The 14,221-nt window shown below is 36.6% G+C and overlaps 1 protein-coding gene across 8 annotated transcripts in view; it reads right to left on the bottom strand.

The window, feature by feature from the left end:
* Positions 1-14,221, bottom strand: part of RPS6KA3 (ribosomal protein S6 kinase A3) — a 78,104-nt gene that overhangs the window by 49,557 nt on the left and 14,326 nt on the right. The window contains exon 1 of one of the 8 annotated variants that reach the window (XM_041124771.1): positions 5,173-5,313. The exons of the other annotated variants lie outside the window; for them this stretch is intronic. Within the exon in view, the coding sequence (XP_040980705.1) occupies positions 5,173-5,211 (39 nt within the window). The 5' untranslated portion in view covers positions 5,212-5,313. Of the gene's footprint in view, positions 1-5,172; positions 5,314-14,221 lie in introns of those variants that run through there. 8 annotated transcript variants of the gene reach the window in all.

Below are 14,221 nucleotides of genomic sequence, written 5' to 3'. Positions count from 1 at the left end.
GAAATAACTGACATAAAAAAGGAACAAGGATAAAATATTAACCCTCACACTCATTTTAAATAAAACCTCTGAATTTTACGACATGATTGCTGGACAAAAAAAAAATACCATAGTATGTTTGCTTTTGGAATTGAGAAGCAACTTGCCTCTCAGTAGGGCTTTTAAATAAACTGTACTTTTCTAATAGGAGGCACAGATGGCCAGGACAGACATGGCTATACATACTCGAGTTCATCAAAACCCAGCAGGAGGGAAATCTGGGATACACAACAAATCCTTAGACAGGTCCTGTATTCAGAAAAAAAATTCTTCCTGGACAGCAAACATTGCTGACATGCTGACCAAAAACTGTAAAAGGGGGGTTAAGACTTTGACTTAAGGTAAACATTAGGTAAACAGATTAACAAATTTTAATCTCAATGAATAATTAAAATCTGTTCTAATACCTAAGCCAGGTTAAGTAACTACTGGAGAAATTAACTCAAATGCTGATACTCCTGGTTCCAACATTACCCAGGTTTCACCTTTATCTGTTAATTCTGTACTGCTCTTAACAGAGTTAAGAAGGTACAATCAGAAGCATCTTCTATAGTTACTTACAGACTTAGTTAGGACTTAATTTGCCCCTTAAGATAAGTAAGGGTTGGTTCAGATTTTTCACTGTAAAGCCACCTTCCAGCTCCTGGTCTTGTAAGGTCTTCTCTGAATCATTTTTTATTTTTAATACTTGATTTTTAATGTTATTTTGGAAGCCCTTGCATCCCTGCTAGACACAGCAACAATGGACTGATTTTATGCTGCCTATAGAGCAATAGCCCCTTCCTGCCTCGACCTGCAGAGACGGCAATTGCTAAGGCACCGACCGTGAGGCTGTGTTCAGCTGAGTGTTCAGTGGTATTGCTAGTCCTTTCAGAGTCGCTGCCTGCCAAAGTCAAGTCACTCCCCCAACTTGTGCAAGATTCTTTGTGCCTAATACACAATTTCGCATTTAACTGTGCCAATATTAGTATTTTTAACACTCCTTCTGAACGGACACTATTAATATATTAAGAAATGTTGGTGGGATCCCAGCAGAAATTCTTCCAGGAACTGTTTTGTGAATACTTTCCATTTAAAATAACATTTTAAAATGGATTAGAATCTGTTTCATATATTTGTTTTGTATAGTGATAATTTACACGTGAGAAACAGCCAGAATCACCATTAGGAAAGTTCACAATTCTGGAATTTCAACTTCCATACAGTCAGGAACCAGAATGAGAGAAAAAATATAAATCTTTCTGCTAGTTTTAATCACAACAACCAAGTCAGCTCTATATTGTCAGTATTGGTGAATACCCCCCTCGAACATTAGCCATCTTTCAAGATAAGACAATAGCCCTAAAATAAATTTTAGCATTAAGTTTCTGAAATAAAGATACAAATATTTCAACAGTATTAAAGTGCAATCCTTTTCCTATAAGACAGGTAATAGTAATTTCTATCAGTGCAAAGGACATTTCATACTGTACTTCCCCTTAACACTGTTCAGCTGCACTTAATGAATTTTAAGTTATCCAACAAACTCACTGCTGTATCAGTTTATTCTATTGACCATACAATTTTCAAAAAAGCAAATCCAATGAATAAAGAGCTAATTGCCATCTTCTTTTCCACTTGAAAGTTGAGCAGCAGCAAAAATACTGTTTTTATCAGTTCTCATTTGTTAGTATTAGGTATGCAGCTACATAGATTTTTCCATTTTTGTTACGGAAGTAGCAGCTTTGTTTTCACCCCCCTCAATATCTTTTTCAGGAATGTTTTGCTTCCTCTAGACACATGCATGTTCTTAAGGCACATGCACATTCAGTACAAGTGAAGATAAGGCTGAAAACAGAAAAATGGATTCCCCAGCAAGTTACTTAACACTGCTCCAACCACGGTTGCAGGTTTCCTTTTACTACTTTGTTAACTTTCATTGTATTTATCAGAGCTCAGCTGGTCATTGCTGTATTTGGCAAAACATTTTTCTGTCACAGGCAGAATAATGTTGATTCCTATAATCAGATGAAACCACTTCTGAGGTATTGACTATGATATTAAACCTTGGTGCTGAAGTTACATAAAGCAGTTATGTCCTGTAAGGACAGTAAGCTTATTGGATATCAAGTGATTTTAAAAGGATGACTCAATGTTGGCACAGTTCCCCAGCTCATATACATAATTTCCTTTTCCTCCCCTCCCTTGAGTCAGGAAGTCTCCTAGATGCATTTTTACTTTCCCAACTTGTTATGAGTGTAGGATGAATTTTCAGTATTACCTGAACAAATAAAACCCATAAGAGCTATGCTTTTTGAAGTAAAAAAGAGCCAACAAACTGAAAACCAATTACTTTTACGTTTTGTATGACGGCTTATGGAAATCTTTATTAAGATAAAAATGGGAGTTAAAAATGTGAGGAGTGCACCAGTCTAGGTGTTTTTAAATATCTCAGACACATTCTATATACATTCATACATTCTATACTCATTATACGCCTACCTTTAAATTCAAAGCTGCCTTTAAAAAAAAAGGTAAATTCAATGTCCAACAAACATTTCACAATCTCCCATTACTTCAGTAAGCAATGTTAGTGATCTAAACCATGGAACAAAAAACATTCCTTATATTTGTGACTAACATTCAATTTGAGTCACTTAATAGAACTAATGATTACTTAAATGCTCATACACAAACAATTGTTCTAAAAAGCTGATTAAAAATGCTGCTTTTGAAGTAGCAATTATTCTAATACAACAAAAAACAAAGCACTGCCATGCATAAAATTAAGTCAAGCTGACTTAAGAATATTCTGCGTATGTTGTCTGGTTTACGCTAGTACCAAAGGAAAGCAAGAATAGAGCAGAAGTATGTTCTAGTTAACATGGACATTTAAAGTCAGAAATGTAGCTTTCCACAATTTATGTCTTTGCTTCTTTTTAAAAGATGGAAAAACTTACACTTTCAGCTGACATCAAATTACTTGTTGCAGATGGCATCTATTGTTTTACCTGACAGAAAATAAGATTTCCTAAAAGCAAACTCTATTTGCAAATGTTTAGTTTCAGGGTTTTTTAATTTAGTCTTAAATTGTTAAGTCTTCAAGAGAAAAACAATGCATAGACATAATAAAGAAAAATCACTGTATTTGTTCCTTACTGTCTATACTTTCTACTCTTTTCCATTCCTGGCTTTCTTCTACAACAGTTCTGAGATCTAGAAGGATGTCTACGTCCACACCTGTTCCAGGTAGCCAACTCACATAAAGAAGACTGCAGACCTAGTTACTGAGACTAAACTCCTCCCATTCTTTTGGTGTTATAGATGAAGCAAGACAGGAGTTTGAAGAATGAGTCATGTCCCAGAGCAAGAAGTCAAAGGATAGATGAGGCCCCTTGCATCAACTTGGCTGGTCAGGCTGGGAGGGTAATTATGAAGATGCTTTCCCTCCTCATTACAAAAATACAAAGGTCAGGACAGAAGTAGGACTCTACTCCTTCCTTCCCAAAGAAACTGTGAGCACTTGGTTGTTTAGCAGGTAAAGCTGAGGAATTCCTGTAAGCATTTTAAAAGCTCAATGTTGGTCACCAAGAGCAGTTTTGTAATGCAGTTCTCTTTTGATCAAACAACACAAAATTATCTCATGAACTAGACTGTGCATGTCAGCATTGGAAAAAAATACTCATTGGGTGGAACTTTCATTTCCCAGTAATTTTGATATGAGTTTTGTTCCTACTTTGTAAGCACTAACATTTCAGAGCACTGCAATTAAAAAAATAATTCAAAGTTAAAAAAAAATAATCAACTATTAAAAAAAAAATCCACGAGCACATTCAGCACTAATCTATGAAAGCTATGATTCCTATTTTATTGAGATAATATCTTAAGTATACTCTAAAATTTATATGGGCTGAAACCCCTTAGTTTGGCCTGCACTGCCTAGCATTTTAAAATCAACAATGTTAAAGACAATATAATCAAGCTGCCATAAGTAGATAAAATGCCATTTTTTTAATCAGAGACTTCTAAGAAATACCTTTCATGTTGCCTGTGGAAAAGAACTGTAATTCAGGACTATGAGTTGATAGATGTTTATTTTACAAGGCTTACATTAAAAAACGCTGTATATAATCCAGCCTAAGTTCTACTGTTTTACGTGAATGTCTTGTTTTAGTGTTTCAGTTATGGGAAACAAATTCAATTTCATTTTCTAACACATATTGCAAAGTTTAAACAAGTACATAGACTAGTAGGTGTTAAATTACTATCCCTTTTATTTACAAATTACTAGACCTGCTTTACTTAAGATGTTAAGACAGTACACAAGAACGTTATTGTTTTGTGTTTTTTTTTCACTGAAAACTATTTGCAGACTTAACAGCAAGAGAAACATGAAAAGTGATTTGAGTTTCAACAACAAAGTGCTCTGTCATATTGCATGTTTACATATATTGTTAAATAGTTTGGAAACAGTGCTTGGGATAATACAGTTCTCCACTAGAAATTTTTCTCAACTTAAAAAAACCCTTTTATGTTTAAATATATGCTCAACAACAAGACAAATTACACCAATTAAATGTCTGCTATTACTAAATTATCATTTAAAAGTTGAAATAACTGTAACATTAACTGTAACACAAGCAGGAGCATCACTACTCTTAATATTGTTTTCAGAAGTAAATTTAAGATATTAATAAGCCTGAGTTATTTTAACTGTCACTCCACACATAACCATATTTTACAGTTTAAAGTACTATATGAAAATGTAACTCTTAAAATAACCACTATTAATTTTAAACATACAAACATTTTTAATAAAACTAGACTCTCAGTGAGAAAACTTAACATACAGCTAAGCTTATACATTTCTGGAGGAAAAAAAAAAAAAAAGTAAGTTTTACAGTATTTACATACAGGTAAATTTCCCAATAAAGCTAAATTATCAACAGGTACCTTAGAAACTTCTACAAAATATGAGCCTACCACAAACTCTTTTTTTTTTTTTATTTTAAAAGAAAATACAAAAGGCTTTGTATACAAACAGCACTCTTCCCAAAGCAGTGAAAGACTAAAATTGCTTTGAAATTAGAAGTTTAATTAAAATAAAATTTCCCCTTTTCCCCCTGGTTCTCTTAAATAAGAAACTAAGCTCACCCGAATAGAACGAACACGTAGAGCCAGAAACTTAAACATGACTAAGAAACCATGATGTTTAGATTTTCTGACTGAGCGATCATAAGTCTAGCAGGGAAGACCAACCCTGGCGTTTTTGCTGTGACCAGCTGTTCCGGCAATTAGAAAATTTCCTGTCAGGCAAGTCAGACACAGTTGGGGGGTGGGGAGAGAGAAAGGAGGGGGGGGGAATGCCTCCAAAGGAAAAAAAAAAAAAAAAAAAAAAAAAAAAAGACATTGATTCCGCCCCCCCCCCCCCCCCCCCGGTGGTAAAGAAAAACTGGGCAGCAGTGGTACTCATGCCGCTGATGCTGTAGAGATCAGCACAGGAAACTTAAGCAGATTGCCTGATAGCAACATGCTGTTGCAGATGTTATTTATTCCTGGTTCCCAGAAAAGAACAAAAAAGATCAACATCTATTTCACAAATCATGCTACTATGCAACACTTCACTAGTTAAGCAGAATAGCAACTATTTTAAGTCCTACATGTGATAATTGTATTTTCATGAATTTTTACTTAATTTTACAAAATATTTTACCATATCATGTATCACTACTTTTTAGACTTCAATGTAGAGAATGCAGTATGCGTATGCTTAATGACTATTTTTATTTACTAGAGTTGTTAGAGGACCAAACTGACATTGCGCATAGCCCTTTGAAATCCTGCACATAGAAAATGCTACACAGATGTTATAGAGGTTAGGCCAAGACAGACTGCAGAAATTATTTCAATTGGATCGCCCAGCTTGAATGTCTGACATATGCACCAATATTATACTACTCTGTAGAGAGTGAAAAATTTCTTAAAGTAATAAAAATACCTAAGCTTTCTTTCAATGTTTAAAAAAACCCTTCAAATGTTTCTAAGAATTAGAACTCTGTCTAATTACTTTGAACAGCTAGAGATGAAGTTTTTAATTTGATGTCTCTCTAGATTTAGTGTGGAAGTTATTTTCTGAATATTGACAGTATCTTCAGCTTTTTTGATATTTATTAAAATCACTGAATGACACAGTGCATGCTCCATTAAAATACAGAGCAAGACTGTTTTTCTTCAAGCAATAAATAAATAAAGGCATATACAAGTTCTCAGCTATAAACAGATCCAGGTGATTCCATTTAGTGTCTCTGTACCAAAGGAAACCTATAGCAAAATACCGTACTTCTTCCTGCACAAGACATTAAAACAAACAAACCCTCCAAACTACCCCCTTTGATTGGGTTCTAACAAATATCTGGATTACTGCAATTTTTTTAGATTTTTATTCCTCTTCAGAAGGCAAAGCCAGTAATTTATTTATTTTAAGTGACAGAATATGTTGCTTCTATCTCTATTACCACATCCTGGCTGTCTACAGTATCGGTTTCTAACTTTGCTTTTAAAACCTGGACTATATGGCTCCCCAGCATGAGCAAAGACCCTCTTGCCCAAATGCAGAGATGAAATAAAGACCCTGGCTTTATCAGGACCCCTCAAGCAAAAATGTGCCTTTTTTGTGTTCTCTTGTACTCCTCTGGGTCTTTATTTATGTCACATCCGCAGGGACGGTTCTTTCAAATGCTATGTACTGAATATACACAATTATTATTATAGATTACACAGGGATTCAGTAACTACTACTACACCTTGAGTCCTTAATTACAATGTACTTTTTACAGTCTTACAGTGTTATAGCCTTCTTGGAAGAAACAGCCTCTACTACAACAGCAGTAACACAGCATGAAAAGAGATTTGGTATTTGTTTCAGGATAAGCAAAGCTTCTTGAACGCAAGGAGGTTACTGCAACACAAGGATTTCAAGTATTTCATAAAATTACTTCAAGTACAAAAATTACTTGAAGCTTTCCTCTCTTGAATTGTTTTAAACCTCCAGCTACTTCCCCCTCAAAACTGAAATATCTCGAGAATTGCAGTTTAACAGCAATATAGTTGTTTACACTTTGAAGACTTAAAACAAATTTAAATAAATGGGAGACCATTCAAACTCTCTGCCTTACCTTGTCAAGAACACGTATGAATGCATAAAAGCAGAGTGAGTAGGAGTCTCCAGATCACTAAATTAAATTCTATGGTAGCAAGGAGAGCTAAAAGCAGAAATGGAGAGTAAGTGGTAAGACCTACACTAACTACAATGTTCTTTAAAGATGAAAAGATACTGTGGGTAAATAAGCATTTTCTTCTCTTTTTGCTGTAAGGGTATGAGTGTATTCTGCTGCAGATAAGCTGTATCTGCTAAGGGTGACAGGAATAAGGCATTTCAACTGCAACATTTGTACAATTACTGACTACTGCTCTCCCAAACCTTTTATGTGACCTCCCAGTGAAGTACAAAGCACAATGTTCAGGGGTCAGCGGGGTTACTTCACAACAATAGTTCTCCTATAACTGGCATGGGTCTGCAGCAGGTGGAAGAAATTTCTTGTATTCTGGGAGAATAAAGCCTGCATGGTTCCCAAAGAGCACTACCAGCCAACCAGAAACATTAAGATATATGCTACATAATTCATTTTGAGAATCTCTAAGAAAAGAGCTTGCCCTTTTAAATATTCCTTCCTATGAGAAGGAGACAGGTTAGAGGGCAGCAATCCCCAACAGGGAAGTCTGTGATAACAAGGACAAATTGCTCCAGCAAATTGCTCCCCTTACCTCGAAGTCCTTGATAAAGATTTGTATTATACATGTTTATCATGAAACACAACTGCCTCCAAAACAAAAGAGATTTGCTATGCCCGTCAGTGACTGTTCTGTCAATTGCAGAACTCCACTTGCACAATGCATTTCCTCCTCCAGTACAGAAATATAAAGTGAGTTCATCTCCCATCTTCCCCTCCTCTTCTTTTAAATTGGATGCTCTGAATTTACAAAAATGAAGAGAAAATGTCATCAGACTTGCTATCCAGACATTCAAGAGAATGGGGCTCACAGCCTCCACAGATAGCAGGAGAACGGAAAGATGCTGGAGGAACCCTCAAAGCAGTATAGAACATGAGGGAATCCATAGGTTTGATTGATTAAAATGTACACACCACAGTGGGATGCTCACTTTTACACATAACCAGAAAAAGTTGAAGCATTTCATCTAAGTGGACTCCATTAGGTGGACTGACAATCTTTCTATACTGTCAGTCCGAGAAGTGTAATAATGCAAATTAAGTCTTTATGCTGCTAGACAAGCAAGGCTCTGTAGTACAGATTGCCTTCAATTATCTGGAAAAAACAAAGATGGAGTACACAAAAGGAATGAAAAGCCCTCATTTGATGAAGGTCAACAGTTTAGGAATAGAGAGCTACTTTTTGGAGTTTTCAGAAGCTGAATAATATACTTCTTTTCATAATAAATATGTTTGTATAGCCAAAGAAGCAATATTCTATTAATCAGGGGGTGTGGCAGTTTCCATCTGCTAGTTTACAGGCTTTTCAGGGCTACCATCTGTTTTCTCTTCATGTAACAAGTAAGCAGCTTGACTTCTAATGTTGCTTACACTCTCAAATTACTCAATTTTCTGACCAAGATCCAGAAAGCATGCCGCACCTAAGACACTAAGTGCGAAATAAGCCACTCAGAAAATCCATTAGAAGACATCAGTGAAAGAGTTTTGCTGTAACCTTTCCTCAACACCTGATGACATCTTGGGGGAAAAAAATAATCCATGGCTTGCCTTCTTTATATGGATTTGATATCCAACAGTTAACATCTCAGACTAAAAGCTTTGCACTGTTTAGAAGGATGCTGTAATTTCTTATGCAAGGACCACCAAGTCCATTCTTACACAGGTAAGATGCATGCACTTCACTTTAAGTTTCTAGCAAAATTCATCCAAGTTGCAGCACAGCACAGCGCTTTGGAAGATAATGAACTTCCAATTTCACTACATTAGAAAGAAAAAAAAAGGAATTCTGCCTTTTACAAAGGAAAATCTGGGCATTAAGAAGGTAATAACTGGATTCAAATTTTACAGACATAAATGGTTTGCTTGGGAAACTTATTGTTCAAGAATCAAGTTATTTGATTGTACAATAGAACTAAATACATGTGTATGTATGTTTAAGTATATTTAGTAGAATACTTTAGAAGGAATGTAAGAATTATGGACCACCTTAAACTCTGAGTTCAGTATTTGTAACCCAGGTTGTTTCCTTCACTCCATTACAGAGTGGACACTGTCTCATCATATCGCCAGGTTATCGGCTGGCTTTAACAGAAACTACGACTTACTTCATAACAAGGAACATGGTGTTATACCAAATTATGTAATATTATGGTTTCAAACAATTGCATTGCTATGGCTGTAAAGAAAGCCTCCTCAGTTTGATTTCCGTATAAACAGGCAATAATTACACATTCAAGAATGTGTAAGCAATGTGAAAGAATAACTTGACTGTATACCTCATCTTTCAAAACTGCAAAAACATTAAATTGTCACTGTTTTACTACTGATAAGCTATACAAGTGGCTGTTCCAGCTAAAATTAAGTATCAGTCTGTAAAAAATGAGAAATCCCAAACTCAGTGGTCTATGAATACTTGTGAACCCAAACATTTCTGTAATATTTAAGAAATTCTAGCTATGTCTTACAACCTGTACCACAGAGCCAAGAATTTATGTCAAAAAACTGACAAAAATACACACACAGAAAATGGAAATGTAAAGGTTACACCAGCAAAAGGAAAACAAACCTATCAAAACAATCACAGAAATATGTTCATTGTCATGTTAACACATGCCTATTCTTTTAATTGGAAACTGTTACTGAGCACCCAAACAGCAATATCCAAAATAAATTTGGAGCAGTCCTGAAACAGTGCTTCAACCTGACAAAATGCAAAGTTTTTGAAACTAAGAGTTCTCACTAGTACAATGCTATAATATTAAAAATCGAGGTGAAACTAAAAATCAGCAAAAGCCTCTCCCAAATGTTTTAAAATCTAAACATTTATCAGTTTAATTACGCTTTTTTTTTTTTTTCTGAATTACTTCATTTTAACATTCTTATCTTTCGTTATTTTCATGGATGGTGACACAAAAAACGAGATTACCCCAGATTACTCCGGTTTTAGTATTATTGCCTGAGTGACAGGGGGCTGTTTTGCCCATGACTAACTGGTAAGTGATCTCCCTGTCCTTACCTCAACACCTCCCTGCCCGCCCTCCCCAGGCTGACCAGTGTTTTAGAGAGTCATGTTGCAAATGAGTCAAATTTTTATATAGAGTCAAACTGCACAGTATACGTTCATGTACAATATAGAATCTCAACATTATTACTACATATAATTGGCTGATCAAGTTCAGTATTTTGCTGAAGAGACTATATTGTCCACATGCTTCAAATTATTTTTCTAACGTATCTTAAAGCCTTTTCTAAGATCACACTTTGCTTACAAACTCTTCTATTAAAACACTGATTGAGAAGACAAAGGTCATAATTTTCATCTCTTCTGACTGCAAACAGATGTTTTATTTAAATTCTACTAAAGAAAAATAAATGAAAAACTCATTTTTAACTACTGACTTTTCTTTGCAAGCATTTCTTACACTACCTTTCGACTACCCACTGACTACAGTCTTACTTAGCTTTGTTACATATTTTTAGTAAGAGGATGACAGCTACTGGCATTTAGTTCTTCATCATCCAGATCAGCATATTTTAATATACTGCTTTACACTTTAATTCTTCTTATTTAGAAGTGGGGTTTTGTTTAAAGTTTTACCAAAGCATACAAGAGGTGTAATAATATTACCCAACCACCTCCATTGGAGAGAGAGTTTACTTTTTCATCCCACTTGTTTGAGCCTGAATAGGTTCCACTCCTGCCTGTACTGAAAAAAGTAATCTTCAGTCCTTGCAGATTACCAAAAAGAAAAATACATGAGTTTTCCTGCAATTTACAAAGTATTACGAGAACAACTTTTCACAAATTTTTGGAACCTAATATTTTTGTATGTTTAATAATTATGCTTAAACTAGTAGAGTGTGATGGTAATACAGTTGTATTAAGTGTTTTAACAGCTAAATTGAATCCACGTAACAGAACATAACAAAGAACACGGCACACATGATATGCTCTTCACATATATACAAAATGGGAAGCTACTTGCTGGACTAGCTGTAGTTTCTGGTTAGATTTAACTAGTAAAGCATGCATCATGATTGTAAGAGCTCAAAAATTAATTTGCTCAGTTCATTTACTCAATCTCTATTGACACAGAGCTACAGAAGGCAACAGTAGACAGCACAAGAGCGAGAAAGGCAGCAAATAAAAGGCTTTAAAAATAACTTCACCTCTTTCAGTAATGTTCACTTAAGCTTTTGCATTAGGTCAAGCTTCAGCCAGTTGTTTACTTGTTCTTACATTTATTTCCTGCTGGACCCAGATCATCTGAGATATATCAGCTAAAAAATTTGACAGCAAACTATAAAGTCAGATATAACCAGTATAGTCATTGTAATAAAACTAGAACACTGAATGGTTCCTCTTTTAAGAGAAGCGAGACTTTTAACCATACAGCATCTTGGACTCCTCAGAAACAGATATGTACCATTATAGCTCCTGCTTTTCTTAAAACAAACTACCAAATTTGAATCAAAGCTCTGCAACTCAGACTCTCCTGCCAATTAACTTTACTTTTGACCAAAAGAAAAGGGACATAAAAAAAAAAAAAAAAAAATTTATCTTTTGATATGCAGAATACTAGAGAGACTTCCTATGTAGATAGAACTGTTAGGCTTAAATATTTATTTTAAATTTCTTATCTGATTTGCATTATCAGCACACTAGCCAAACACTTAACACAGCAAAAGGATGCAGTATTTCAAGTTTTCACCTGTCTCTATCTCCACAGAACTATAGCAACTCACTATCTTGAACCTGCATCCCTTACACACCTACCAAAATATTTTGTCTTCTTACCTCATGTGCTAGTACACGCTAGGCCTGTTTACTCTAGTGTCCTCAGTTACAGCTGAGAAATTTCATAAATTGCCAGTGACCACATAAGTGCTCCAAGTCCATTTCAGTGCAAAGTCAAACAGAAGAACTTAAATGAGTTTCAGTGGTATCTTGCACCAAAACAGATATGAAGCACTGAAAGAATATCACATCCCAGCTGATGCAGTATTTTATTAGCTGACAGACAGCAAAGGCTAGCTTCCAGCTATAACTGACTGAGCAGCCGTAGTAATTTTTTGTTAAAAAAAAACCAACCCTAGATTATTTTACATCATTATTAGCAACATTTTACTCACCACAACCTAGAAATAAATGCAAAATAGGTTCCTAAAATACTGGTCTGAGGCATTAAAAAGCTAAAACAATCTTAACCAAGTAGCTCAAGCATGACAGAAAGAGTATTAGGGAAATGTTTTAATTTTTTGATGGTCATACTGTGTTAAAATGGGTTGCTCCCCAAAAAAGCAGCAGTTTGGGAATGTCTGAAGAAAGTACAGGAAACTACTTGTAAGTAATCCTGCAGTTATCAAATATTGAAAGAGAAATTTGATAGTTGTGGTGGGTTAACCTTGGCTGGCTGGCAGACACCCATCCAGCCACCCTCTCAACTCCCCCTCCTCAACAGGGCAGGGGGAAAAAAATAAAGGTGAAGAAAAGCTCATGGGTCGAGATAAGAACAGGGAGATCGCTCACCAATTACCATCATGGGCAAAACAGTCTCAACTTGGGGAAAATTTATTTAATTTATTGCCACTTAAAAATAGAGTAGGATCGTGAGAAACAAAGACAAAACTAAAACCACCTTTCCTCCCACCGTCCCCTTCTTCTCAGGCTTAACTTCACTCCTTTGTTCCCTGCTCTTCCACCTCCTCCCCCACAAGCAGCGCCAGTGGGATGGGGAACAGGAATTGCAGTCAGCTTGTAACACTGTCTGCTGCTGCTTCTTCACAGTTTTGCCCTGCTCCAGCGTGGCTCCTTCTCATGAGCTACAGTTCTTCAAACTGCTCCAGCGTGCGTCCCTTCCATGAAGTCCAGTTCTTCAGAAACAGACTGCTCCAGTGTGGGTCCCCCACGGGGTCACAAGTCCTGCCAGCAAACCTGCTCCAGCATGGGCTCCTCTCTACACGGGGCCACGGGTCCTGCCAGGAGCCTGCTCCAGCGCGGGCTTCCCATGGAATCACGGCCATCTTCGGGCATCCCCCTGCTCCGGCGTGGGGTCCTCTCTCCCCAGGCTGCAGGTGGATATCTGTTCCACCGTGGACCTCCCTGGGCTGCAGGGGGACAGCCTGCCTCACCATGGTCTTCATCACCACGGGCTGCAGGGGAATCTCTGCTCCGGCGCCTGGAGCATCTCCTCCCCTCCTTCTGCACTGACCTGGGGGTCTGCAGGGCTGTTTCTCTCACATGTTCTCACTCCTTACTCTCACAGCTGCTGCACAGGGTTTTTTACACTTTTGCAAGCATGTTAACACAGAGGCATGCCACCAGTGTCGTTGACAGTCTCCATTTTGGAGCCAGCTGAAACTGGCTCTGTCTGACATGGTGGGTCACCCCCCCCGCTACTGAAACCTTGTCATGTAAACCCAATACAATAGATAAAGAATACAATTTTAGCAGATAAACACAAAACAAAAAAGCTCATAGGAAGAGGGTGAAGTTACAGACTCAAAACAAGGAAATTATCATCAAGGAAGGACACTAGTCAGAATAAATTAACAAACCAAACCCAAACTGAACACTTTCCCAAAAAGAGATGTTCTAGTTCAAACAAGAATTCAACTAAGCACTGTAGTCTATGTTATGCAGAATATTAGAACAAATTATCTCCTTCTGGTGTTGCCTTCTAACCACATAAACATTGCTCCTTTCTTACTCTTTAACACTGCATTACTTTAGTCATCTGTCAGCCCTTGCCTTATTTCTTCACCCTGTTGTTAGAGACAGCAGAGCCTTGTGTTTTCTGAGGAAGAACCAAAAGCAGCTATATAGTGCAGACTTTTAATCTCCTAATTTTCATGTCAGCTTAAGAGCTACATCTGTTACTGGTATGTTTGAAGACAAGCATAGAAAAGGCAAC

This window comes from Aquila chrysaetos, chromosome 7, assembly GCF_900496995.4.
Source record: "Aquila chrysaetos chrysaetos chromosome 7, bAquChr1.4, whole genome shotgun sequence".
Lineage (NCBI taxonomy): Eukaryota > Metazoa > Chordata > Aves > Accipitriformes > Accipitridae > Aquila > Aquila chrysaetos.
The sequence above is the reverse complement of the archived record's forward strand: the minus strand, read 5'-3'. Positions and strand labels throughout refer to the sequence as shown.